Raw genomic sequence first — 27,273 nt, forward strand, 5'->3', positions numbered from 1 at the left:
CCACTCCCATGGGCGTGGAGAAGAGGGAATACTCATTCTCTTTAGTAGTGGGCACGGAGGAGCGCTGAGTCACAGCTCCTGCTGACAGAGCATGCTACTAAAGAGAATGCATATTCACGCTTCTCCATGCCCATAGTCCCGGCGTGGAGAGGAGTGAATATGCCGGCAGCAGCTCACCTCGGGATCTCAGAATGCGCGTTGCTCAGATGCCGACATGAGCTGCAGCAGACAGGACGCAGCGCTGGAGCAGAGGTGAGGAAGGAAGGTGAGTATTAGTGTTTATTTTTTTTATGTGTGCAGTGATTGGGGGATGAGGGGGCCATATATACCAGGATTGGGGGTTTTGGGAGGCCACACATACCAAGATTTGGGGATTGAGGGGACCACATATACCAGGATTGGGGGATTGAGGGGGCCACGCATACCAGGATTGGGGGATTGAGGAGGCCATGCATACCAGGATTGGGGGATTGAGGAGGCCACGCATACCAGGATTGGGGGATTGAGGAAGCCACACATACCAGGATTGGGGGATTGAGGAAGCCACACATACCAGGATTGGGAGATTGAGGAGTTCACTCATGCCAGGATTGGGGGATTGGGGAGACCACACATACCAGTATTGGGGGATTGAGGAGGCCACACATACCAGGATTGGGGGATGAGGGGTGCCATACGTACCAGGATTGGGGGATGAGGGGTGCCATACGTACCAGAATTGGGAAATTTACTATTAGCTGCTGCATTTCCCACCCTAGGCTTACACTCGAGTCAATACGTTTCTCCAGTTTTTGTTGTAGTAAAATCAGGGGCCTCTGCTTATACTCGGTTCGGCTTATTTAAAATATAGGGTATTTTAATAATCAGTGAGTATGTGGTGCCCATAATACTGCAGGACTGTGGGGTGCATTATACTATATGGGGGCTGCATTTTACCCTATGGGGTGTGTAATATACTGTATGGAGGACTGTGGGGAGTGAATTATATTCTATGGAGGACCATGGAAAGTTCATTATACAATATGGAGGATTATGGGGGCACATTATACTATAGGATTATCAGTGGCGTATTATACTATATGGAAGGCTATGTGGGGCCATTGTAATATTTTGAGGGCTATGTGGGGGGCCATTATACTATTTGGAGGGCTTGTGCAGGCCATTATACTGTATGTAAGCCCATTATAGTGTATGGAGGGCTCTGTTGTGGTCACAGTTGGGGGATCATACTGTGTTGGTGTCGCCATACTTTGCCTTGGGAGTTGAAGTGGGGTACTGTAGGGTCATTATACTGTGCATGTGGAGGCTAATGTAGAGGAATGCACCATGGGGGAGTATCATACTGTGTTTGGGGGGCCCTTTTGTTGGCATCATACTTTATGGGGAAATGAAAGAGGGATCTAGGACTTTAGCAGGAGAAAATTTACTATGTAAAGGCTGGAAAGTTGTGAGATCTGCTCTTCTGTGACACAAATATTTATTTATGTGGGGGGGGGGGGGCAATTAGAGCTTCTGCTATGGGCCCCATGATTTCTATGTACGCCCCTGGTTTTATCGCTTAGCAAAATGCGGAGTGAAGTTTGATAGATACAAGAAAATCTCAATAAATATAGAATTTTTTTTTTTTATTAAGGATAGGGTAGAAGGATAAGGGATGAACAAAATCAGGGACAGAATCAGTAGACGAAATCATAGTCAGGAAGAAATCCGGGTCAGATACCAGGTGATCAGTAAAAAAAGCCAAGTCAGGCGAGCAGTATGGATACTGCGGAGCCTGGTGACAGAGGCATTACCGAAACAAGTCCGGGTAGAGATGTTACAGTTAGAAGGCCACAGCTAGATGGTGAAGGTCCTTCTTTACAGGTCCAGCAGTGATGGTGGATCTGCTGTACTCCGCTAGATGCGGAGCTTTTCCGTCTTTTAGATGACACTTGGGCAACAGTGACAGCATGCAAATGCACGAGCTGCCCTGGATAGTCCACGCCGGCAGGATGATAAGATCCGGCGGAAGATGGAACCTAAGAGAAGAGAAATAAATACAATGTAAGTGATGGGACTCCATATTACATGATACTACTGTGCGGTCAGTGTGGCCGGCCGGACAACAGAGGAATCTTATTCACACAGATGTCCGGGGTCATTGTCAGCCATCATACATGTGACAATCCCATCACTGACAGATAACATCTGCTCCCCATGACTTATTCTCATCACTAACATCACACAACATGGAGATGATTCTCACACTTACCTCGTCTCTTTTTCCCCTTTTTCCCATTTTCTGAGTTTTGTTGGTCTATACTCAGATTCATTTCAGATTTTCTTTCCTCTTCAGTTGGAAATTCTGATCAAAGTAAAAAAAAACTCAGTAAAGAAATATTCTTATAGGATCTGCTTTGTGTACTGTATATAGAAGAATTGTTCTAGTCCTGTCCCCTATAGTCCTGATAATCTGGCATTACATTATTATAGGGCAGAATAAGTCCTATATACCGTTCATGACCTAATCTGAGGGGCATTAGATGTATCACTGATATGGAGCAGTAAGCGCCCTGTGTGCCGCCACGTGGTGCATCACTAATGAGTGATATTCTACTATAGGAGACGATGTCTGCTTATGATGAAGTAAGTTCCTGGATGCTAAAACGTATCTCACAGAATCCATAAAAAAACTCCTGGAGAAAATTAGGGAAATAGAAATACAGTATGGGCCCATGGAAAATATAATTGGGATCCATGAAACCTGGACAACATAGGAGACCTAATACAGAAAAACCAAATATTTGAGCCTTGAATTCTCATTTTGATGCTGTATATACATACCTGATGATGGGGACGAGGATGGCAAGCTGTTTATAGCATTGTCACTATCAGATTCAGAAAACGATTCTTTCTGCCTGTTAGGAAGAAGAAAAACATGTAAATCACAAGTAAATGCAGAATAAAAGGGGTGGTCTCACTAGAAGAACACCGACTAGAGGGTCTAATAGGACATATGATAGTCATAGTGAGGAAGGTTTTATGCTCCAATCTACCTTCTATGGATCAGAACGAAAAACAACTACCAATAATGGCTGGCATGTAATACTACATCTCTCCTACAGTATGAGCAGCTCTAATACGCGTGAATGGCTGCAATTATGGGCTATTATCACCAGCGGTTTCTGAAGCCAAAAGCACAATGACCGCTAATCATTGACGCTGAATTTGATATTATGGTATTTATGTCCTATATTTTGTGTTGTGCACATATATCAGCCTGGAACTCCCAGTAATGACCCCATAATCTACTCACATTTCTGAGATATTTGTATTGGCTGCTGGTGTACACTCTGGAGGAGACTTCTGGTCCTCATCATTCATCGTTCTGATAGTGATGGTACAGAGCTAAACATGGACAAAAACAAGATATGAAATACTTTTTTTTACTTTTAGAGGTCTTTTTTGTTTTACATATTTTGGATTTATTGATCACATACTTACTTTAGAAAGCCTTTCAGAAGATGATGTAAAGTTCTGGAAGTCGAGGCTCTCATTGTTCTCACTGGTGCCCTCCTCATCCTCTGAGACCGAATGGTCTATTTCAGAGTGATCTACAAAAGTAATGAAGTGTTATTAGAGATTTTTAGTATAAAACAGGCATCATTTATCACTAATATTAGTGGGTACTGATTATTACATTTTAAGAAAGACAAGACAAACAGCTGCTTAGTCTAGATGATGTCTTCTTCTACTTACCGATAAATAAGCTGGTGTCCACATCTGAGGCAAGCTGAGGAATGTACTCCGGCTTCTGACTTAGAAGGTTGTTAAAATCTAAGTCACTCAGGAATGGATGACTCTTGATCTCAAGTGATCCTCCTATAAAAAAAACAAGAAAACAAAAGTGATGTGGACATTGTCAGAGATTACTTCATATCTGAACAGTTTAACTTAATCTGAATTAATGACTTAACTGAGTCAACATGAAGGAAGAAGACTGAAAGTCAAAGTGTGGAGAACTAGGAATGGATGAGCTGATAGAGAAGTGTTGATTCTCATGGACATGAGTGATAAGTGTAATAAGTGAATATTAATAGTAATATTAATAGTATTATATCTCTTACCTGTCCCAAGTCTATCTGCAGGATTTGTTCTGAGCAGCTCAGTAATCAGGTTCTGCGCATTGGGAGTAGGAGCGGAATTACAATCCCAAATTATGCCGCCTGTTATGCAGAAAATAAAATCTCTTTACTGGACTGTAAGCTAAAGCAAAGTAAACACCTAAACCAATGTAACCGATCAAAGCAATGGTCGGATTATTCCACTTACCAATGACAATCCTGTCATAAAGCTCAGCTACAGAATCTCCATCAAATGGTACAGATCCCGTGAGAAATTCATGTAGGATTATCCCCATTGACCACCAGTCAACAGGTCTTCCATAGCCTTCTTTCAGGATGACCTCTGGGGCGATGTAATATGGGGTGCCACATAACTGGAAAACAACAGAAGAAAGAGATGAGAATGATGAAATGATTATTATAACAAGTTCTCGCCATAAAAACACAATGACAAAAGATAAAATATCAAAGGAAACGTTCTCTAGAAATGAAGAATGTAGAGACGACACAATAGTGTGATGAGATTTGTAAAGAAAAAAAAAACATATGCCAAAGGCCAGGTGAACAGATGGGGTATATTAGTTAACCAAATACCAAAGCAAAACAAAGAAAACCCCTTAAAATATAACTTTTAATAGCTACATTTAAAAGCACCCATATCAATATATGAAGACAAAATCCATAAAATGTACAATATATGGGTAGTGGGATAAACGTAGGATAATTGACATGCAGGCTTGCCCTAGAGACCCCAAATGGGCTGATATCCCGCCTGTCAGTGGAGGTTGACACCCTAGCTAATCAGTTTGTTGCCCCCGCTCCACATCGGCACTCCCTCCGTGACCCTATCCACACCTAGACAGACATACACATAGACAAATAATGATTAAAGGCAGACAGTCATGTGGCTGCTAACATGCTGAATGAAAAAAAGGCAATATTCAATGTATCAATTATATGGAAACAGGGAAGTTGATATAATGTAGTTCCACTAGTACAGATAGCGATATCAAATGCACCAATCTATACACATTTCAGTATGATATATAAACCATCATTCAGAAGCCTATTATAGATACATAAAGTACATTAGTGCTGGTAATTACAGGTAACAAGAACAATATTATAAAAGCACGTGTGCTCAATTAACGGTAAACATAGGAACATAAATATGTCCAAAGTAGTAACAAGTCACCTATATAATGACATTGAGCATGAAGATAATAGTCTAGGACAGACGGTACATATAGACAACCTCAAAACCACCCTGGCTAATCTATAATCAGGACTGATCTACACAGTACACGTCCAAATGTTGGGACAGAGCATTATCCGGTGTGCGAATTACAAAAAAAGTTGCCAAAAAAGTATTTTAGTCAGCAGTAACCAGAGGACTTATCTGTAAATTGTCCCAACACGTTTCTCCCCCTCCTAATTTGGGGTTCATCAGGGGATCATATTAGGAGATAGCCACAATGAGTCAGTGGACAGATGTGGGAGATAGATACACCCCTATCGGAGAATACTGGTGCCGCCACATTTTATGCATTTTGTCTTTATATATTGATATGGGTGCTTTTAAATGTATCTATTAAAAGTTATATTAAGGGGTTTTCTTTGTTTTGCTTTGATTCTTGGAGATTTGTAAAGAAGCTAAATTCCTGTAAGTGTTACCCACCTCACGGTCCAGGAACTCCCTGGTGATGTCCTCCGCTAATTCCTTGTAGATGTTGGTTTTTGGTATCATGACACCAACTTTTGAAAGCCCAAAATCGGTAACTTTTATGTGTCCAGCAGATGTAATCAGGAGGCTGTGAAAGAGAAGATGGTTTTAGCCTCACAGACCGTATGATAATAAATGATAACTTCCCCCCTTTATTATACTACGAGGGGCACTTACTTATCCGGCTTCAGGTCTCTGTGCACCACACCGTAGCTATGGAGGTATTCCACAGCAAGAACCGCTTCTCCAAAGTATAAGCGGGCCAAGGGGACAGATAGAGGACCCCTGGTGCTTAGGAGGGTCTCACAGTCGCCACCTATAGAAGAAAGGAAATATGACCGGTGAGTGGTTTATACAGCAGATCACCATGATGTATAATGGGAAGTGAGCGGAGACATTGGGATAGGATAGAATATATACAGATATAATGTATAATAATATTAGTCTGAATCAATGGAGAAATGTCGTCCATGTAAGTAATAACATGAAGTGATGTCACATCTCGTCTACAGCTGGAGATACTGACATGCTCAGTGCGGACTTACAGGGAGATCACACAGACAGTGGCGTACAGAGAAATCTAAGGGCCCCATAGCAAAAGTTCTAATTGCACGCCCCTTCAAAAGAACCCTTATTGAAGTCAATCGATGTTCTCAACAGCAATACACCTTTTATGGCCATTTTAGTGTATGATGCTCCCAAAAATGCCCCCACCCACACACTGAGTTAGATATCCCCACAGTGAAATCTTAATCCAGTTTCACCTTATAGATATAGTGTAGCACCTGTCTATAATGTCCCCACTCAGTATGAGGCCAGTCACAGCCCCCTACTCAGTATAATGGCGCCCACAGCCCCCCCACTACTTAATATAATGGCCCCCACAGCCCCTCAGACAATATAATGGCCTCCACAACTGCCCACTCAGTATGATGGCCCCCACAACTAATCAAACAGAATAAGGACCCCCATACAGAATGGGGACCCCCACTGCAAACCATTCAATATGAGGACCCCAACTCAGTGCATGGGCATGCACAGTCACCAGTTCAATATGGGGATATTTACAGTCCCATTTAGCCTCTCACACAGCACACCATTCAGTATTGTGGCCCCTTCCATCCCCACCTCTCAGATATTATGGCCCCCGCAACCCTCAATCCTCAGTATTATGTCCTCCACCAATCTCACTACTCAGTATTATGGCGCCCACCAGCCCCACCACTTAGTAGTAAGGCACCCACAAGGCCCACTACTCAGCTACTCAGTATTAAGGCCCTCTCCAGCCCCACCATTCAGTACTACCGCCCCCACCAGCCCCACCTCTCAGTATTATGGAACCCACCACTACATAGTATTATGGCCCCCACCAGCATCACCACTCAGTGTTGTCGCCCTCACCAGCCCCCTACTCAGTATAATGGCGCCCACAGCCCCCCCACTACTTAATATAATGGCCCCCACAGCCCCTCAGACAATATAATGGCCTCCACAACTGCCCACTCAGTATGATGGCCCCCACAACTAATCAAACAGAATAAGGACCCCCATACAGAATGGGGACCCCCACTGCAAACCATTCAATATGAGGACCCCAACTCAGTGCATGGGCATGCACAGTCACCAGTTCAATATGGGGATATTTACAGTCCCATTTAGCCTCTCACACAGCACACCATTCAGTATTGTGGCCCCTTCCATCCCCACCTCTCAGATATTATGGCCCACGCAACCCTCAATCCTCAGTATTTTGTCCTCCACCACTCTCACTACTCAGTATTATGGCACCCACCAGCCCCACCACTTAGTAGTAAGGCACCCACAAGGCCCACTACTCAGCTACTCAGTATTAAGGCCCTCACCAGCCCCACCATTCAGTACTACCGCCCCCCACCACCCCCACCTCTCAGTATTATGGAACCCACCACTACTTAGTATTATGGCCCCCACCAGCCTCACCACTCAGTATTGTCGCCCTCACCAGCCCCACTGCTCAGTATTATGGCCCTCACCAACCCCACCATTCAGTGTTATGGCCCCCACCAGCCCTACCACTTAGTAGTAAGGCACCCACCAGCACCACCATTCAGTACTACCACCCCCCGAGTCCCACCTCTTAGTATTATGGCCCCCACCACTACTTAGTATTATGGCCCCCACCAGCCTCACCACTCAGTTTTTTAGCCCCCACCCGCCCCATCACTCAGTGTTATGGCCCCTACTAGCCCCACCACTCAGTATTATGGTCCCCACGAGCCCCATCACTCAGTCTTATGGCCCCCACTAGCCCCACCTGTGCAGTGTAGGTACTGAGACTCCACACTACAGATGCAATATTGTGACGTCATTACACCTGCAGTACACAGAGTCTTGGACCCATCTGCGCAGGCTGAATGGTGGATTAAGGAACCTTTGGCTCCCTTATCCACCATTCTTTTCATCGGTATTCTGACAATGTTTCTGAAATTATGATGACAGGTGGTGGAATGGGGCCCAGTGCCGAGCGGTGCCGGGCCTGATCTGACTCACTGGCACCATTGCGCCCCTGCACACAGATCAATGAATTTCCAGGCATCTTGGTAATAGAAAACCTACAGTAAATGCACTTTGGGGATGTAACCATCCTATTTATCCTAATTATATAAGCGGTGATAAGATGTAAGCAGACATGGGCTGAATATACTACAATATACATGTCCTACCTCCTACATACTCCATGACCATACACAGGTGAGATTTCATTGGAAAGGAGCAGATCATGGAGACCAGAAAGGGACAATCAGCGAATGTTAGGATGTCCCTCTCCAGAAAGGCCCATTCCACTCTTTTTGGCGTGTCCAGGTTCCGCTTGGCCATTTTCTTCAAAGCAAAGATCTGGTGTGAGTCTTTATGGTGCGCTAAGTAGACGGCACTGGAGAGAAAGAGAATCCATGGTTAGAATAAATCTTTATTACAAGAACATCTATAGAAGTCATTATATAATGTTTTGTACTAATGTTTAATGCTAGAAGTCCGGCAGTCACTGGAAATCCATGTCTAGATATCCATAAAAGATCACTACATAGATCACCTATGGGAGGTGTCCACAATGCCACGTCCGCCGGAGCCCTCACCCAGGTCACATTACAGATGAGAGAATCTACCGAAATTATTCTTGGGCAGATTCACTACATTTGACCAGTAGATACGATTCAGTGCAAATAAAAGTTGGTCCAAATTAAAAGTGCTCCAATTGCCATAACATGACGTTAATTATGCTCCCGCATACCCCAAGACATAACCACATAATAAATGGAGGGGAGCGAAGGAGTTACAAAAAATGAAACCCATTATAGCCACTTGTCCTCTGTGCCAGTCTTTGTTGCTGAGACCAGTGAGTAGACTCACATGGTCATGGTGGAGGGTGGGGGGTGCAGATGTCATTGACGTAAATTTTGTGTCACCCCTCACTTGACCATGTGTTGCCAATTACTCTTATCAGTTCTCTAATGGATCCCGAAAAAAAACAAAGACCGGTGCGGAGGATCGGGAAGCTCTGATGGGGGTGGCAGTGTAAGAACAGATGAGGGTCTAGGACAGGCAGGTGTAATATATTATTCTATTTTAATCCCTTTCTTTAACAGTTTGTTTTCTTACAGATCATATAATTTCCCCATGATAACACTGAAGGGCAGAGCACAGAGTCTGGAGCATTGTCATTGGGAACCCTGAGAAATGTGGATTATGCCAACAGAAAACTCACCCAAAATTTCCACTGCTGATCAGTTTGGATGTCTCATAGTCGCTCTCATGCGGCTGTCTTGACGGGGTCAATGATTTGATCACGCTCTATAAAAGAATAAGAAATGATATGAAGATATAGAAGATGCTGAAAAAAGCTCCAGATGCAAAAACGTCTCCCTCCTATATTATGTCCCAGCTGATGTGCACTGATCTGATGTCTTGTGCCATGTAGTCCTATTGCTCTGTATAACCCCGCCTCCACCGCTGAGCTTTCTGCCTATACACAGTGCACACAGAAAGCAGCCAATCAGGGGTGTGGGCGGGGTTATACAGAGCTCAGCATTCAGAGCAGAAAAATTAGTGATTTTATCACAACTGCTGCACCCAGTAAAGTAATCGATACATCGCTGGAATCAGGGTCTCTGCCTCTACATCATGCTGCTCTCAGATGGGATAGCAAAAACCTGGTGACAGATTCTATTTAATATAAATGCTATTATCTAACACAATAGTGTAATCTCCTCTTAGAATAGAGACATCCATGGTTATATGGGGGATAATACTGGACGTGTCATTCACACCCCATAATCTGGTGATACACCGACATCTCTCTCCATGATACTTACACCGTCAGATTCTTGGATCTCCGGGATCTCACAGATTCTACTGTCAGCATCCGCCAACACAGTTGTTTCTAAAAGAGTGAAAACATGATGAAGAAATAAAATGTATTAGACAATATTAATCCTACATATATATTACAACAATATAACTCAGAAATGACAAGATGTCTGTAAATGGGATTAATACTCATTATATAGGGATTCCAAATATGAGAACGTACGGCGTATCCATGAATAAATGTAATGGAAATGATGGAGGACTCCCCCAATCATCACATGAATGAGGAACCCCCCCACCCTCGCTGTACATGTGAGTGATGATAAGAGAGCTGAAGCATGGGAGAAATATGTAAATTAGCCTGGAAGTGCACTGGGGGCGTGTCACTGTACTCAGACATCTTCTTCCACGCCCCCAGTGCACTTCCATGCTGATTTGTATACGGCTTCTACATTAGATTTCCCTTGACTGAGACATTGGATTTCTGCAAAAAATTATTAGAGGAAAATGGCCAGTACAGTCATACCACAATATGCTAAAATGTGCTGAGAGGCTCCCATTACACAGAATATACAGAGTAAATGTCACATTATTCCCTGTTCTCTATAATATCTGGATATTTCTTGTAGGAGGTCGGGTGATCGGCTTACCTGTAGTCAGATCACTGTTCAGTCCCGGGATTAGATTTTGCTCGTCTTTGGTGTCGCCTTCTGCTGTTTCCTGATAGATATAATATATAGAATTAACATGTGGAACCTTACACTAAATCATCCCATACATAAATCAGGAAGGACTAAACCTGCATTTACAGATGCAGCCAATTGTAACTGTACAAATCAGACGTGTGATAGAGAAGATGATGGCTCCTTACCAGGCGTTCCAATGAGCGAGCCGGACGCTCCAGTACACACAGGACTTTTTCGGCCAGGTCTTTAATAAAAGCCAAATCTCCATATTGAGATCTTTCTTCAGCCTAAAAAGAGGAAAAGAAACAAACAGGAAAATTTTGAGATGAGAAAGGTCACAATGGAGGAGGCCGCCATTGTATGTGACATTTGCTCCTCTCTGCAGATACAATAACTCTGGGGACTCATCGTGTTTTATATTGGAGGAAAGAAACTTCTATCCCACCATTATCTATAATATAACCAGGGATGGGCCCTTCTTTCCGAAGCCTCTATAGACTGCGCAAGCGCACTGTACCTGCACAATGTGGCCACAGACAGAAGAACACATCCAGACCGGGAGGAGGACGGGGATGGAGGAGGAGTGTGGTGCCAGAGATAGAGGTATGCGTCATTTCACCGCAGCTATGGGGGTCTCCTACTAAAAGTGGGGAGGCTATGGAGGTCTCCTGCTGGATGTGGGGAGGCTATGAGGTCTCCTGCTGGATGTGGGGAGGCTATAGAGGTCTCCTGCTGGATGTGGGGAGGCTATGGGGGTCTCCTGCTGGACATGGGGAGGCTATGGAGGTGTCCTGCTGGATGCGGGGAGGTTATGGGGGCTCCTGCTGGACATGGGGAGGCTATGAGGGTGTCTTACTGTATGTGCGGAGGCTATGGGGGTCTCCTGCTGGATGTGGGGAGGCTATTGGGGTCTCCTGCTGGACATGGGGAGGCTATGGAGGTGTCCTGCTGGATATGGGGAGGCTATGGGGGTCTCCTGCTGGACATGGGGAGGCTATGGGGGTGTCTTACTATACGTGCGGAGGCTATGGGGGTCTCCTGTTAGAAGTGGGGAGGCTATGGGATTTTCCTGCTGGATGCGGGGAGGTAATGGAGGTCTCCTGCTGGACATGGGGAGCCTATGAAGGTGTCCTGCTGGATGTGGGGAGGCTATGGGGGTCTCCTGCTGGGTGTGGGGAGGCTATGGAGGTCTCTTGCTGTACATGCGGAGGCTATTGGGGTCTCCTGCTGGACGTGGGGAGGCTATGCAGGTCTCCTGCTCGACGCATGGGGGTTTCCTGCTGGACGTGGGGAGGCTATGGTGGTCTCCTGCTGGATGTGGGGATGCTATGGGAGTCTCCTACTCGACGTGGGGAGGCTATGGGGGTCTCCTGCTGGACGTGGGGAGGCTATGTGGGTCTTTTGCTTTGACGCATAGAGGCTATGGGGGTCTCCTGCTGAACGTTGGGATATTATGGGAGTCTCCTGCTGGACGTGGGTTGGCTATGGGAGTCTCCTGCTGGACGTGAAGAGGCTATCGAGGTCCCCTGCTGGATGTGGGGATGCTATGGGAGTCTCCTACTCGACGTGGGGAGGCTATGGGGGTCTCCTGCTGGACGTGGGGAGGCTATGTGGGTCTTTTGCTTTGACGCATAGAGGCTATGGGGGTCTCCTGCTGAACGTTGGGATACTATGGGAGTCTCCTGCTGGACGTGGGGAGGCTATGGTGGTCTCCTGCTAGACACATTGAGGCTATGGGGCTCTCCTGCTGGATGTGAGGAGGCTATGGGGGTCTCCTGCTGGACATGGGGAGGCAATGGGGGTCTCCTGCTGGACGTCAGGAGGCTATGGGGGTGTCCTGCTGGATGTGGGGAGGCTATGGGGGCCTCCTGCTTGATGTGAGGAAGCTATGGGGTCTCCTTCTTGACGTGGGGAGGCTATGAGGGTCTCCTGCTGGACGTGGGTAGGCTGTAGGGGTCTCCTGCTCGACGTGGGGAGGCTATGGGGGTCTCCTGCTGGACATGGGGAGGCTATTTGGATTTGTGTGTGGACATACTACGCTATCCGGCGCCATTTTATTGAAGACACTCTATGTGTGAATTCACAGACACAGTGTCTTAAAAAATAATGGCGCCGGAAATGTACCAATAAAAATGCTTGTCACCAGGGTGTAGAACGGGTTCAATATCTAGTTATCTATATGGAGAAGTTTTTTGCGGAGCGTCCGCCATTTACCTGCTGTAGTAATGTCCTGATGTTATGAAGTAAATCCGTCACATACTCTGAGGTTAGATGACCTTGTTGGTATTTGGTCAGGCAGTTCCTTACTAGCTGCACCACCAGCCGGTGAGTGAAGCTGAGGACGCCATCGGGTGGTAGAAGCACAATGTTAGGGCGATTGTTGATAAGAATACCCCATAGTGCTTGTACCTGAATATTATCCAGAAAAAATCCGGCCATAGTGAGAAACTGTAAGTGCGCTCAGTAACTAGCTATGGAGCCAAAATGGCACCCGTTACCCTGTGTACATTGTAGAAGTAGTGACTGTGAGCTGTGATGTCATAATGGGCGAGCATCACCAGTGATGTCATGATGGAATCTTGTGATAGAATCTTCAAGAGGCGACTCTGCACAAACAGATGCTGCCTAGCAATGTGTACAGTGGAAACTCCATAAAATAAAATCCATCTCCATGTTATGATGACCGTTCTCTTTTATTTCCAATTAGAACACAACCAGTATAAGGGTATGTTCACACATTGCATTTTTGCAGCATTTTTTTGTGCACCAAAAACCAAAGTGGTGGCAGGAAAAACATTGAGTAAAATCCGCACGTTTTTGCTGTGTTTTTAATTGTGTTTTTTTTTCATTCATTTGAATTGGTGAAAAACGCTGCAACGGCCCTAAAAGGATTGACAAGCTGCAGAATTCAAAAAACACTAGAAAAGAAACGCAGCATGTGAATGAGACTTCAGAAATCTCATTCACTAAGCTTGTACTTTAAAGTGCAGTGTAAGGCTATGTGCCCACGTTGCATAAATGAAGCAGAAAATTTCTGCTTCATTTCTGCAAGTCCTCTCCCGGAAAAACGCATGCGGAATTCCGCACGCGTTTATCGCGCATTTTTCGCGCGTTTATCACGCGTTTTCCACATGCGGATTTGCCTTGCGTTTTTTATGCATTGGACAAAGGCAATTCTGCTTGCGGAAACGCAAAATTAATTGACATGCTGCGGATTTTTGAACGCAGCATAAACGCTGCGGAAAAATCCGCAGCATGTGCATAGAACTTGCGGAATCCCATTGGGGACCATGGGGTGCGGCTTACCAAGCGTTTTACAAGCGTTTCCGCTGCGGAAATTCCGCATCAAAAACGCTTGAAAAACGCTACGTGGGCACACAGCCTTATTGCCGCAGAAAAAAAAGCCAATTGTGAACACACCCAAAAGATATACTCAGTCATATGGGAAATAATGTGTAGATTTATTCCTCATTTGTCTTTTTTTTCTCTATAGAACATTTTAGTTTACTATTAACAACAGTGACAAATATTGAAGATATTGAAGAATTAATAAAAAGTGACCCAAGTGATAAATCATTTACATCATTAATCGTTGTGTCTTTATAAAGTTCAGTCCTTTACCTTGTTGCGTTTAGGTCGCGAGATCGTGCAGCTGCAGGAGCGGAGAGCCGCTGTCAGAGTCGCCAGATCATCAAAACAGTCAGAAAAAGATGAATAACACATGACACAAACTGATACATTTTATATTAACCCCTTCATGGCCGGAGCATTTTCCATTTTTGCGTTTTTGTTGTTTGCTCCCCTTTTTTCCAGAGCCAGAACTTTTTTATTTTTTGTTCAATATAGCCGTGTGATGGCTTATTTTTTGCGGGACAAGTTGTACTTTTAAAAACCATCACTGGTTTTACCATATTGTGATATTTTGTACTGGAAAATGGTGAAAAACTTCCAAGTGTGGTGAAATTGAAAAAAAATGCAATTCCACAGTTTTTTTTAATTTTTTTTACCACATTCACTGAATGCTAAAACTGACCTGTCATCATTATTCTCCAGGTCATTACGAGTTTGTAGACACCAAACATGTATAGGTTCTTTTTTACTTAAGTGGTGAAAAAAAATTCCAAAGTTTGCTAAAAATAAAAAAAAAAATGGCGCCATTTTCCAAGACCCGTAGTGTCTCCATTTTTCGGTATCTGAGGCCAATGAGGGCTTATTTTTTGCATGCCTGGTTGATATTTTTATTGATACTATTTTGGGGTAGATCCGATGTTTTTATCGCCCGTTATTGCATTTTGATGCAATGTTGCGGTGACCAAAAATAAGTAATTCTGGTGTTTGGAATTTTTTCTCGTTACGTCGTTTACTGATCAGATTAATTCTTTTGTTATATTGATAGATCGGGCGATTCTGAACGCGGCGATACCAAATATGTGTATGTGGGGTTTATTTTTTATTTTTGAATGAGGCAAAAGGGGGTGATTTAAACTTTTTTAAAAAAAAAATTATATTTTTAAAAACATTTTTTTTTATACTTTTTGCTTGCTTCAATAGTCTCCATAGGAGGCTAGAAGCAGCAGCATTCCGATTGCCCCTGCTACATAGAGGCAATGAGCAGATCGTCTCTATGTACTAGAAATGTACTAGCGGCTGTTGCCGGCACATGTCAGCTGAGTAAAAATAAGCTGACATGTGCCCAGTTAAGTGCGGGCTCAGCGCCGGAGCCCGTTCTGAACAGTGAGTGCCGACGTGGTGCGTACTATTACACAGAGCACCCTGGATGACCTCTTCATCCCAATAGGGACAGGAAAAACACTGGAGGGAGGATGAGGGAGGGGCTATTTAACCTCTTTGTGTTTCCTGTCCCTATTAGGGTGGGGTGACATCCTCCTTTGGTGCTGTCGTGGGGGGTTATTGGAGAAAAGGGTTAATATATCTAGAAAACACGACATAGATCAACTCTGCAGCGGAGGCAGGAGGCTGAAATAGCTAATATCCAGCCCTCGTTACAGGAGAAATCAGCAATCATAAACATGTATTTAAATAGTGAAATGCCCCTCTTGTATATCCTTATGGTGGGTACAATGTGTATAATAGATGAAAAAGAAAGAATAAAAAAGCACAAAAAATATATAAAAAATAAAACAAAAGTATAAAAAATAAAGTCACTGTCAGTGCTAATTGCTGTTTCTTACCACTTCCCATAAAAACCCATTTGCTCCATACAGTTATATGAAAACGTTTGGGCACCCCTATTAATCTTAAGCTTAATGTTTTCTTAAAATTGGTGTTTTTGCAACAGCTATTTCAGTTTGATATATGTAATAACTGTTGAACTGCATTCAAACAAAATTTGCTAGGTGCATAAGTATGGGCACCCTTATCATTTTCTTGTTTTAAATACTCCTACCTACTTTTTACTGACTTACTAAAGCACTTTTTTTGGTTTTGTAACCTCATTGAGCTTTGAACTTCATAGCCAAGTGTATGCAATCATGAGAAAAGCTACTTAAAGTGGCCACTTGCAAGTTGTTCTCCTGTTTGAATCTCCTCTGAAGAGAGGCATCATGGGCTCCTCAAAACAACTGTCAAATGATCTGAAAACAAAGATTATTCAACATAGTTGTTCAGGGGAAGGATACAAAAAGCTGTCTCAGAGATTTAACCTGTCAGTTTCCACTGTGAGGAACATAGTAAGGAAATGGAAGAACACAAGGACAGTTCTTGTTAAGGCCAGAAGTGGCAGGCCAAGAAAAACATCAGAAAGGCAGAGAAGAAAAATGGTGAGATCAGTCAAGGACAATCCTCAGACCACCTCCAGAGAGCTGCAGCATCAACTTGCTGCAGATGGTGTCACTGTGCATCGGTCAACTATACAACGCACTTTGCACAAGGAGAAGCTGTATGGGAGAGTGATGCAAAAGAAGCCGTTTCTGCAAGCACGCCACAAACAGAGTCGGCTGAGGTATGCAAAAGCACATTTGGAGAAGCCAATTTCTTTTTCGAAGAAGGTCCTGTGGACTGATGAAACCAAGATTGAGTTGTTTGGTCATACAAAAAGGCGTTATGCATGGCGGCAAAAAAACACAGCATTCCAAGAAAAACACTTGCTACACAGAGTAAAATTTGGTGGAGGTTCCATCATGCCTTGGGGGCTGTGTGGCCAATGCCGGCACCGGGAATCTTGTTAAAGTTGAGGGACGCATGGATTCCACTCAGTATCATCAGATTCTTGACAATAATGTTCAAGAATCAGTGATAAAGTTGAAGTTACGCAGGGGATGGATCTTTCAGCAAGACAATGATCCAAAACACCGCTCCAAATCTACTCAGGCATTCATGCAGAGGAACAATTACAATGTTCTGGAATGGCCATCCCAGTCCCCAGACCTGAATATCATTGAACATCTGTGGGATCATTGAAGAGGGCTGTCCATGCTCGGCAACCATCAAACTTAACTGAACTGGAATTGTTTTGTAAAGAGGAATGGTCAAAAATACCTTCATCCAGGATCCAGGAGCTCATTAAAAGCTACAGGAAGCGACTAGAGGCTGTTATTTTTGCAAAAGGAGGATCTACTAAATATTAATGTCACTTTTCTGGTGAGGTGCCCATACTTATGCACCTGTCAAATTTTGTTTGAATGCAGATTGCACATTTTCTGTTAGTACAATAAACCTCATTTCAAGGCAGAAATATTACTGTGTCCAACAGTTATTACATATATCAAACTGAAATAGCTGTTGCAAAAACACCAATTTTTATAAAACATTAAGCTTAAGATTAATAGGGGTGCCCAAACTTTTTCATATAACTGTATATAAAAATAATTGTTATAAAAAGAGTAACACAGTATCAAATATATTTTAGTGGGTAGGACATGGTTGTTTCCGCTAAACTCCATCCACAGTTTTAGTGTAGTGACCAGCAGAAAAAGTCTGATCTAGTGACATTATACATGGGAGCTCTGTATATAGTATTTGGTTTTAAATTTTTGTTTATCATTTGCTCTTTTGTATTTAACACGAGGGCTCTATACAAAAAAACTGTTTCACTTGATTCTTTTTTTTCAGGAGATATTCCACATTATGTACTTAAACTTCATGGGTGCCAATAACGATGAGCAGGACTGTATACAGGGTCTACATGTGAGCCATTTACCAAGAACAATAAAAGCACCCCTAAGTCCTTGGAGGCTGCCATGTCGATGGCTATACGTATTGATAGACGCCTTTGGGATAGACGGGTGAGACCACCCTCTCCGGGGCCTTCTTGTCGGGGTTGTGTACCTCTGCCAGAGGAGCAATCTGGCGGTGAACGAGTGCTGAAGGAGGTGGAGGAACCCATGTGGTTAAGGGGTGCCTCTGCATCATACATTTCCCCGGAGATTCGCAATAAAAAAGGCGTATGTCTATTTTGTGGGAGAAAGGGACATTTTATTGGGGCCTGTCCTTCAGTTCCTAAGCAAAAGGAGACTCGATTAACCCTTGGTAGTCTGGAGTTGGATAAGCAAGGGGTGCATTTATCGCCAACCTGCAGTTCCCGGTTTGTCCTGACAGCAGAGGTGGTGCTAGATAGAAATAATGAGAAAATTTCAGTGTTTGTTGACAGTGGCGCTGGAGTCAGCATAGTTGATGCTGAGTTTGTGAAAACTCATGGTCTTGCTTGCTGTACTTTAGCTAAACCTATTCCCATCTTCACCATTGACTCAGCGCCACTTGCACAGAAATCATTAACTCAGATTGTACATAATGTAAAACTGAGGGTGAGGTAGGATCATTGTGAAATAATCCCTTGCTATGTCCTGGACAGTCTTCCCACCCCAATTGTTTTCGGTCTCCCTTGGTTGGTGAAACATAATCCGTTGGTGGATTGCAAGCCGGGGAGATCATTGAATGGGGAGATTACTGCCATGAGAACTGTTTAGATATTTCCCTTGCTACAGTCTCTACGGAAATATTACCTGCTGTTCTGTCTGGCTTTGAGGAAGTTTTTTCTGAGAGGGGGTGTCAGGATTTGCCTCCTCATCCTGCATATGACTGTCCTATTAACCTGACCCCTGGAGCTAAACTACCAAAGTCCCGACTGTATAATCTTTCTGGCCCTGAGAGACAAGCCATGAAGGATTTCATTGTGCAAACTCTGGAGAAGGGACACATCAGGCCCTCATCTTCGCCTGTGGAGGCAGGGTTCTTCTTCGTGAAGAAAAAAGCTGGCGGTCTAAGTCCCTGTTTCGATTTTCAGGAATTAAATCTAATTACCATCCGAGATCCATACCCTCTTCCTCTGATTCCAGATTTGTTCAGCCAGGTTGTGAAAGCTAAGGTATTCTCCAAATTAGATTTAAGGGGAGCCTACGATCTGGTTAGAATCAGAGAAGGGGACGAATGGAAAACAGCGTTCAATACCCCTGAAGGGCATTTCAAGAGTCTTGTTATGCCTTTCGGTTTGACCAATGCACCCGCAGTGTTCCAGCATTTCATAAATGATATCTTCCATCATTTGGTGGGGGGGCGGGGGTTTGTGGTGGTCTATCTGGGCGATATTTTGGTTTACTCACCTGATTTTGAGACACATCAGGGGCATGTTAAACAGGTTGGAGGGGGCTGTCCATCCTATTACTCTTTTTACTGAACATAAGAACCTGTCATACACACTGTAGGCCAATTTCATGAGTTTATTTTTTTTTAAATTCTGACTTTTGTCAGATTCAAGTTATTTCTGTGACCATTGTGGGTTTTTCTTTCATTAAACGAGGGGTGCCAACAATTTTGACCACTTGTGTATCTCCAATCAACTAAACGTCTCAACCCTAGGCAAGCCAGATGGTCCCTGTTTTTTACTAGGTTCAATTTTATTGTCACTTTTCGTCCAGGGGTCAAAAATGTCAAGGCTGATGCTTTGTCCCGGAGCTTCCCTGGTGGTGGTGACTATAAGAACCCTGCCCCGATATTACAGAAGGGGGTAGGCATTTTAGCATTGTATCCTGAATTGGAAAATGAGGTGTTGGAAGCTCAGTGGGACGCTCCTGCCAACTTCCCATCAGGAAGGTTATTTGTACCATCTAATTTGCGCCGCAAAGTAATTAAGGAACATCATAACTCTATGCTTGCTGGTCATCCAGGTGGTAAGGAACCGCGGACCTCCTATCTCGTCATTTTTGGTGGCCGGGGTTGCATCGGGATGTGATTGAACACATATCTGCTTGTAGTATTTGCATGCATTCTAAGGTTTCGCATACGTGTCTGGTACTCTTCTTCCACTACCTATCCCTAGTAGGCCATGGACCCATTTGTCCATGGATTTTATTACTGACCTACCGGTTTCTGCAGGCAAAACGGTGGTTTTGGTGGTTGTAGATAGGTTCAGTAAAATGGTTCACTTCGTCGCATTATCTCCACTTCCAAATGCAAAACACTTCCTCAGGTGTATATAAATGAGATTGTGAAGCTGCACGGGGTTCCCTCCGATGTGGTGTCAGATCGGTGGACCCAGTTTGTTTCCATTTCTGGAAAGCATTCTGCTCTCGACTGGGGGTGCAGCGTTCCTTTTCCTCTGCCTTCCACCCTCAGTCGAATGGACAGACCGAGCATGTCAATCAGAATTTGGAGACCTACCTCAGGTGTTTCGTCTCCGAAAATCAGGAGCGTTGGGCACCTTACTTGCCGCTAGTAGAATTTGCCATTAATAATCTGTTGGCATATACAACAGATTAGGATTTATTATAAGTGAAAGGAGGACTTTATACTAACCAGACAGCAGATGGCGATAGTGTGTAAAGTTATATGCCTGCTGTAATGGTGGGAGGAAAGCTCTCAATTGTTGGTTGTTTTTACTTCCTGTGTTTTTTTTCTTTCCTGAATGTGTTATGTCAGCAGCACACGGACTGTGTGACACTGAATTGTATCTCATGTTTAACCAGTATGAAGTAAATACTGTTTACTCAAGATATCTTGCTGATTGAAGCTCTCGTAAGTATAGTGGTGACTGTAAGAAGATGCACTCTGCGACAGGTTATGGGCCCAGGCCGGAACCCAGACACTAAAGATAACGGAGCACACAGATAAGCTCTGTAAACAGAAGGAAATAAATCCAGATACAGAGTGACAAAGGAATTCATGATCCCAGGAGCTGGATATAATTACAGAGAATTCAACACAGCCAGGACATACAGGAACTATAAGCAAGAAGAAAAAAACAGGAGAATATCTTCAGTACAACTCTCTAAACAAGTAAGACTATATAAAGATGATGAGTAACACAGAACTGAAATTCACAGTAGCTAAACTGAATAGTGAAAATTATCAGTTATGGAAATTCAAAGTAGAGATGTTGTTATCTAAGGATGATTTATGGGAAGTAATTGTTACAGAAAGACCAGATTAAGATAATCATTCATGGGATAAGAAGAATAGACAAGCTAGAGCCACCATTAGCTTATTAGTGGATGATGCTCAATTAATACATATAAGAAATGAAGAAACAGCTAAAGGAATGTGGGAAGAATTAAGAAAACTGTATGAAAGACCTAGCTTGAATCACAAGTTATTTTTATTAAGAAAGCTTTACAGTATGAGATTGAGTGCAAATGACGACATGCAGAAGCACATATTCTCAATGATGGAAGTGATATCACAGCTAAGATCTATTGGTGAAGACATTAAAGATAGTCATGTAGCAGCTATATTATTGTGCAATTTACCAGATTCGTATACAGCCTTGATAAATGCCCTTGAGACAAGACCAGAAACTGACATTACATTAGATTTTGTGAAAACAAGACTAATAGATGAATATCAGAGAAGAAAAGAACAAAGAAATGATTCTTCTACTGAAAAGGACAGTGAAAACGCTCTTAAAGCTACAGAATTTAAAAAACCCTATAATAAAGAGACAAGAGAATGCTTCAGATGTAAGAAAATAGGTCATTTAAAGAAAGACTGTACCATATGGAAAGCAGAACAACAAAAATTACAACATAAAAAGCATACACAGAAAGTAAAAAACACAATTTCCGATTCATGTGAGAATAATTGGAATGGCACATTTAAAGTAACATACAAGAAATCATCACTTGGTTGGTTTATTGATTCAGGAGCAACGAGTCATATGACAAGTGACAAGAATTTCTTTACTGATCTTGATTTAGATAAGAAAGAAGCCATTTATCTTGCAGATGGAAGCAAAATAACCGCAGAAGGTATCGGACAAGGTATGCTAAATTGTTCAAACAAGTTCGGACAAGATTCAAAGATACTTGTACAGGATGTGTTGTATGTTCCAAAATTGGAAGGCGGATTATTACCTGTGAAACGTTTAACAGCAAAAGGACTTACAGTAAAATTCAAAGACAATGAGTGTGCAATTATTGCAGGAAACAAGGTGATCACCAAAGTCAAGGCAGATGAACAATTATATCATTTTGACACACCAAAGGAGCAGATGAAGGTATGTACACATGATCACAAAAACTGTATTCACATGTGGCATAGACGTCTAGGACATAGACATCCTGACAGTATAAGGGAACTACAGAGAAAATAATTGACAAAAGATTTAAAGATATCAGATTGCTCAATTACCGTAAAATGTGAATGTTGTATAAAATCCAAAGCCACAAGGATATCTATTCCAAAAGAAAGTGAGGTGAAAAGCACAAGACCACTTCATTTGGTGCATACTGACGTATGTAGACCCATGAAAGTGACTACATCAGGAGGCAATAGATACATGTTGACTTTTATAGACGACTACTCAAGATACACAGTCACATACTTAATTAAGAACAAAAGTGAAGTTGTTGATAAACTTATAGACTATGTAACAAGATCAAGTAACAAATTTCAAAGGAAGCCAATTGTCATCAGAAGTGATAATGGAGGTGAATTTACAGGTCACAGAATAGAAGAATACTTAAGACAAAATGGAATAGAACACCAGAAAACTGTTCCATACACACCTGAACAAAATGGAGTAGCAGAAAGGAAAAACAGAACTCTAACAGAGATGATAAGATGTATGCTGACGGATTCCAAACTACCAGAGAAATATTGGGGTGAGGCAGCAATGACAGCTACATATCTACAGAACCGACTTTTTTCCAGAAAACTGACGAAAACTCCATATGAACTGTGGCAAGGTATGAAACCAAGTGTCAATCATTTAAAAGTTTTTGGATGTAAAGTTTTTATATTCATTCCAACAGAAAAACGTTCCAAACTTCAAAACAGATCCATGGAAGGAATATTCGTTGGATATAGTGAAAATTGCAAAGGATATAGAATCCTAGATCCCAAAACAGACAGAGTTATGGTGAGTAACAGGGTGACATTCATTGAAGATTTAAATGAAGACATTATGATTCCTGTTGAAACAAAAAATGAGAAAAACCATAGTGACATAACTGAAGAAATATCTGATGAGAAAGAAGTAGAAATCAATGAAGAACAAAATACTGAAAGTGAAGAATCACAACTACAAACAGACACAGAACCAAGACGTTACATGAGAGAGAACAAAGGAAACCACCAAAACGTCTCTCATACAAGACAAGCATAAGAAAAATCTATGAGCCTACCTCTTGGGAAGACATATCTAAACTTCCTGAAGAAGAAGCTAATAAATGGATAGAAGCAGCAGAAACAGAAATTAAATCCATGCATGATTCAAATACATGGTCACTAACAGATTTGCCAGAAGGAAGAAAAGCCATAGAATGTAAATGGATTTTTAAAGTAAAATACCAAACAGATGGCACAGCTGAAAGATACCGAGCAAGACTCGTAGCTAAAGGGTATTCTCAAAAATATGGAGAAGACTATGATGAGACATTTGCTCCAGTTATCAAACACACTACAATGAGAACTTTACTTACAGTTGCAGCAATGAAACAGATGGAACTGAGACATCTGGATGTAAAGACAGCTTTTCTGAATGGAGATTTAACAGAAGACATTTACATGGAACAACCTCCAGGATTCAAAGATGAAAGAAATCCAAACAAAGTTTGCAAACTACAGAAAAGCATATATGGTTTAAAGCAAGCAGCTAAAGCGTGGAATGACAAAATCACGGAAGTACTTGCAAATGAAAAATTTCAAAGAAGCAAAGCTGATCCATGCTTGTACACAAAAAGGCTGATTAATAGATGGATTTATGTACTCATATATGTAGACGACATTTTGATTTGTTTTAAACAAGAAAGGGATAAAGAAAACATTCTAAAAATCCTGAAGCAACATTTCGAAATCAAAGACTTGGGAAATGTGAAACAGTACCTAGGAATACAGGTAGAAAGAGAAGAAGACGGAAGTTTCCTACTGAATCAAAATCACGTGATTCAAGACATAACAGAAAAATTTGGATTAAAGGATGCAATAACAGTAAAGTCTCCAATGGAAACTAATTATCTCAAAGAGATGAACAGTGAAAAAAATATTCTACCAAATAATGAATAATACAGAACAGCAATAGGAAAACTACTGTATCTAGCGACCGTTCCAAGACCAGACATCGCAGCAGCAGTAGGAATCCTGAGTAGAAAGGTATCAAAACCAAATAAAGTTGATTGGAATGCCGTGAAGAGAGTAATGCGTTATTTGAAAGGAACTAGCAATGTTAAGCTGAAATTACCCACAAGTGATAATTGCATTTTAACAGGATATGTTGATGCAGATTGGGCTGGAGATCCAACTGACAGAAGATCTACCAGTGGACATAATTTTTTTCTCTCAGGTGGACCAATAAGTTGGACAAGTAAGAAACAGTCAATTGTGACACTGTCTTCAACAGAAGCAGAATATGTTGCCGCAGCACATGCGAGTCAAGAAGTACTTTGGTTAAGACAAACGTTGACAGAATTAGGACAACCACAGTTGGAACCAACAAAAATGAAAGAGGACAATCAAGGATGTCTTGTTTTTGCTCAGATGGAAAGAGTCAATCCAAGAACCAAGCATATTGATGTGAAATATAATTTCTTGAGAGATCATCAGGAACAAGGAGTCTTGAAGTTAGAGTACTGTCCTACTGAAGAAATGACAGCAGACATCTTCACGAAGGCGTTGAATGCTGATAAACACCAGAGACTAATAAAAAAGTTGGGTTTGATTGAATAAGTCCTTACTGTTGAGAAAGGGTGTTGGCATATACAACAGATTAGGACTTATTATAAGTGAAAGGAGGACTTTATACTAACCAGACAGCAGATGGCGATAGTGTGTAAAGTTATATGCCTGCTGTAATGGTGGGAGGAAAGCTCTCAATTTTTGGTTGTTTTTACTTCCTGTGTTTTTTTTCTTTCCTGAATGTGTTATGTCAGCAGCACACGGACTGTGTGACACTGAATTGTATCTCATGTTTAACCAGTATGAAGTAAATACTGTTTACTCAAGATATCTTGCTGATTGAAGCTCTCGTAAGTACAGTGGTGACTGTAAGAAGATGCACTCTGCGACATAATCATCATCAAGAATCCACTGGCAGGTCACCGTTCTTTGGTGCATATGGCTACCACCCACAGTTTGGTACCTTTAGTGGGGGAGGAGCTTCGGGAGTTCCTGAGGAGGAACGTTTTTCTTCGTCGCTCTCCTCGGTGTGGCGGGGGGTTCTGAGTAATTTAAAGATCATAGGAGACAGGTATAATCGTATGGCTGACAGAAAACACTTACCAAGTCCAGACCTGAATGTTAATAACTTTGTGTGGTTGTCTACCAGAAACATCAAGTTGAAAGTCCCTTCTTGGAAGCTGGGACCTAGATTTATTGGTCCTTACAAAATAGCTGCCGTCATTAACCCAGCAGCATTTCGTCTTGAGCTTCCTCAGGCCTTACTCAAGAAATATGTGGAACCTCTTGAGCCCTCATCCCTACTGCTGCCCCCAATAATGGTTGATGGTAATCTGGAGTTTCAGATTTCGAGGATTGTAGATTGTCGACTCGAACATCGTTCCCTACAATACTTGGTGCACTGGAAGGGTTATGTCCAGAAGAGAGGATGTGGGTTTCAGCATCAGAGGCGAATGCTCCCAGGTTGTTTTGTTAATTTCACACATCTTATCCTGAGAAACTTGGTCCTGAGTGTCCAGAGGCCACTCGTAGTACTGTCACGGGGGTGTCAGATGTGACAGACAGTCGCCCTGCAGTTGGTTGCAGAAGATCTCTTCGTTTGGCATTACAGACACCTTCTTAGATCTGTCTCACTCTAGGATCCAGCGACTACTTCCTTCCTGCTATTTGACACCTAGGCTTGGGTGTTTACATACTTGCTGTTTGCTAGTGGCAGGTGCTGGTGTTATTTACATGACCCCTTGTGAAGGCTTGGAGCTGTTTCACTCTGCTTACTTCCTCTCTGGTGCTAAGAGGCCACATGTGCAATCTCTCTGAAGTCAGCTCAAGCTAAGTTACTTCCCCCGTGTCTCTCTCCCCTTGCTGTCTTTAGTTGTTAGTGGGGACTGACTAGTGCTCACCCCTTCCCTTTCCTAGCCATGGCCTAGATCTAGGGAGATACAGGGTTTTAGGTTCCCCATCGGCGATTGGTGAGAAATCAATATAGGTACGGTAGGGAAGACAGGGTGATATCAGATCAGCCTAGGAGGTCTCCACCCCCTCTTTCCTTAGTATTTGGGCTCCCTTTCCCTTATCCCTTCATGTTGCACTTTGTCTTTCCTACATTGTGCGTGACAGTTATCTGGCAACTTTGCAAGAAAAAACTCAGTAGAGAGAAAAAGTGCAATACTTTGACTTCTTCCTCCTCCTCTGTTACTGTGTCAATTATTGTCACGCAGGTCTCCCACCGCAGAACCTCCGGTTCTTTACCCGCTCCAGTCAGGCTGAGTTAGAGACGGCAGCTGCAGCGGAAGCGGACATGCCTGCTGTTTTTGACCGATCTCAGAGAACAAGCACACCACAACTTTATCAATCCATCGTAACATCTCCGCCTGCATCTCACTCACGGTCCAGAAGTTTATCCGGTTCACCATACTCCGCCCTCTTTCAGCACTGCAGCCAGCTCTCGGTCCCGTAGTTGTGGTCACATAAAAGATTGCTTCCTCCTTCACATGACAAAGTTAAGAGATTGAACTCCACCATCTTCAAACTGTTGGCCACAGAAATGGTAGTGTCAGGCTCTAATTTTTGAAATGTGGGCATGGATGTTTGACATCTGTGCCGTCCTCCAAAACTTTGAGGACTCCAAGATGGTTAGTGGCGATGATGCCATAATTAGCATCACCATCCCGCTTCTCTGTCTACTGAAACGCTGGCTGCTCACAATTAAAGAGGAGGCATTGCAGGCAGAGTAAGGAACTATACAGGGTGATGCTACAAAGCCCAGCCTCATCTCATCTCAACGCTGATTGGGTGATAATGAGGAGGAGGAGGATGAGGAGAACAACATGGACAGTCGTTCTCTTGGTTAGGA

At 42.8% G+C, this 27,273-nt stretch overlaps 1 protein-coding gene across 1 annotated transcript in view; it reads right to left on the reverse strand.

Annotated features, from left to right (window-relative positions):
• Window positions 1-1,711: 1,711 nt before the first annotated feature.
• LOC141271517 (microtubule-associated serine/threonine-protein kinase 3-like) overlaps window positions 1,712-27,273 on the reverse strand; it is a 45,913-nt gene continuing 20,351 nt past the window's right edge. Inside the window, exons 2-16 of the mRNA XM_073681576.1 lie at window positions 11,042-11,143; window positions 10,821-10,890; window positions 10,176-10,243; window positions 9,569-9,654; window positions 8,529-8,737; window positions 6,004-6,142; window positions 5,782-5,914; window positions 4,312-4,477; window positions 4,107-4,205; window positions 3,739-3,861; window positions 3,484-3,593; window positions 3,296-3,387; window positions 2,824-2,897; window positions 2,252-2,344; window positions 1,712-2,018 (exon numbers count right to left, since the gene is read on the reverse strand). Of these exons, the coding sequence (XP_073537677.1) occupies window positions 1,921-2,018; window positions 2,252-2,344; window positions 2,824-2,897; window positions 3,296-3,387; window positions 3,484-3,593; window positions 3,739-3,861; window positions 4,107-4,205; window positions 4,312-4,477; window positions 5,782-5,914; window positions 6,004-6,142; window positions 8,529-8,682 (1,281 nt within the window). The 5' untranslated portion in view covers window positions 8,683-8,737; window positions 9,569-9,654; window positions 10,176-10,243; window positions 10,821-10,890; window positions 11,042-11,143 and the 3' untranslated portion in view covers window positions 1,712-1,920. The remainder of the gene's footprint in view (window positions 2,019-2,251; window positions 2,345-2,823; window positions 2,898-3,295; window positions 3,388-3,483; window positions 3,594-3,738; window positions 3,862-4,106; window positions 4,206-4,311; window positions 4,478-5,781; window positions 5,915-6,003; window positions 6,143-8,528; window positions 8,738-9,568; window positions 9,655-10,175; window positions 10,244-10,820; window positions 10,891-11,041; window positions 11,144-27,273) is intronic.

The sequence above is a fragment of the Phyllobates terribilis genome, unplaced genomic scaffold (assembly GCF_046119375.1).
Source record: "Phyllobates terribilis strain yellow unplaced genomic scaffold, ASM4611937v1 Scaffold_5__5_contigs__length_657084704, whole genome shotgun sequence".
Taxonomy (NCBI): Eukaryota; Metazoa; Chordata; class Amphibia; order Anura; family Dendrobatidae; genus Phyllobates; species Phyllobates terribilis.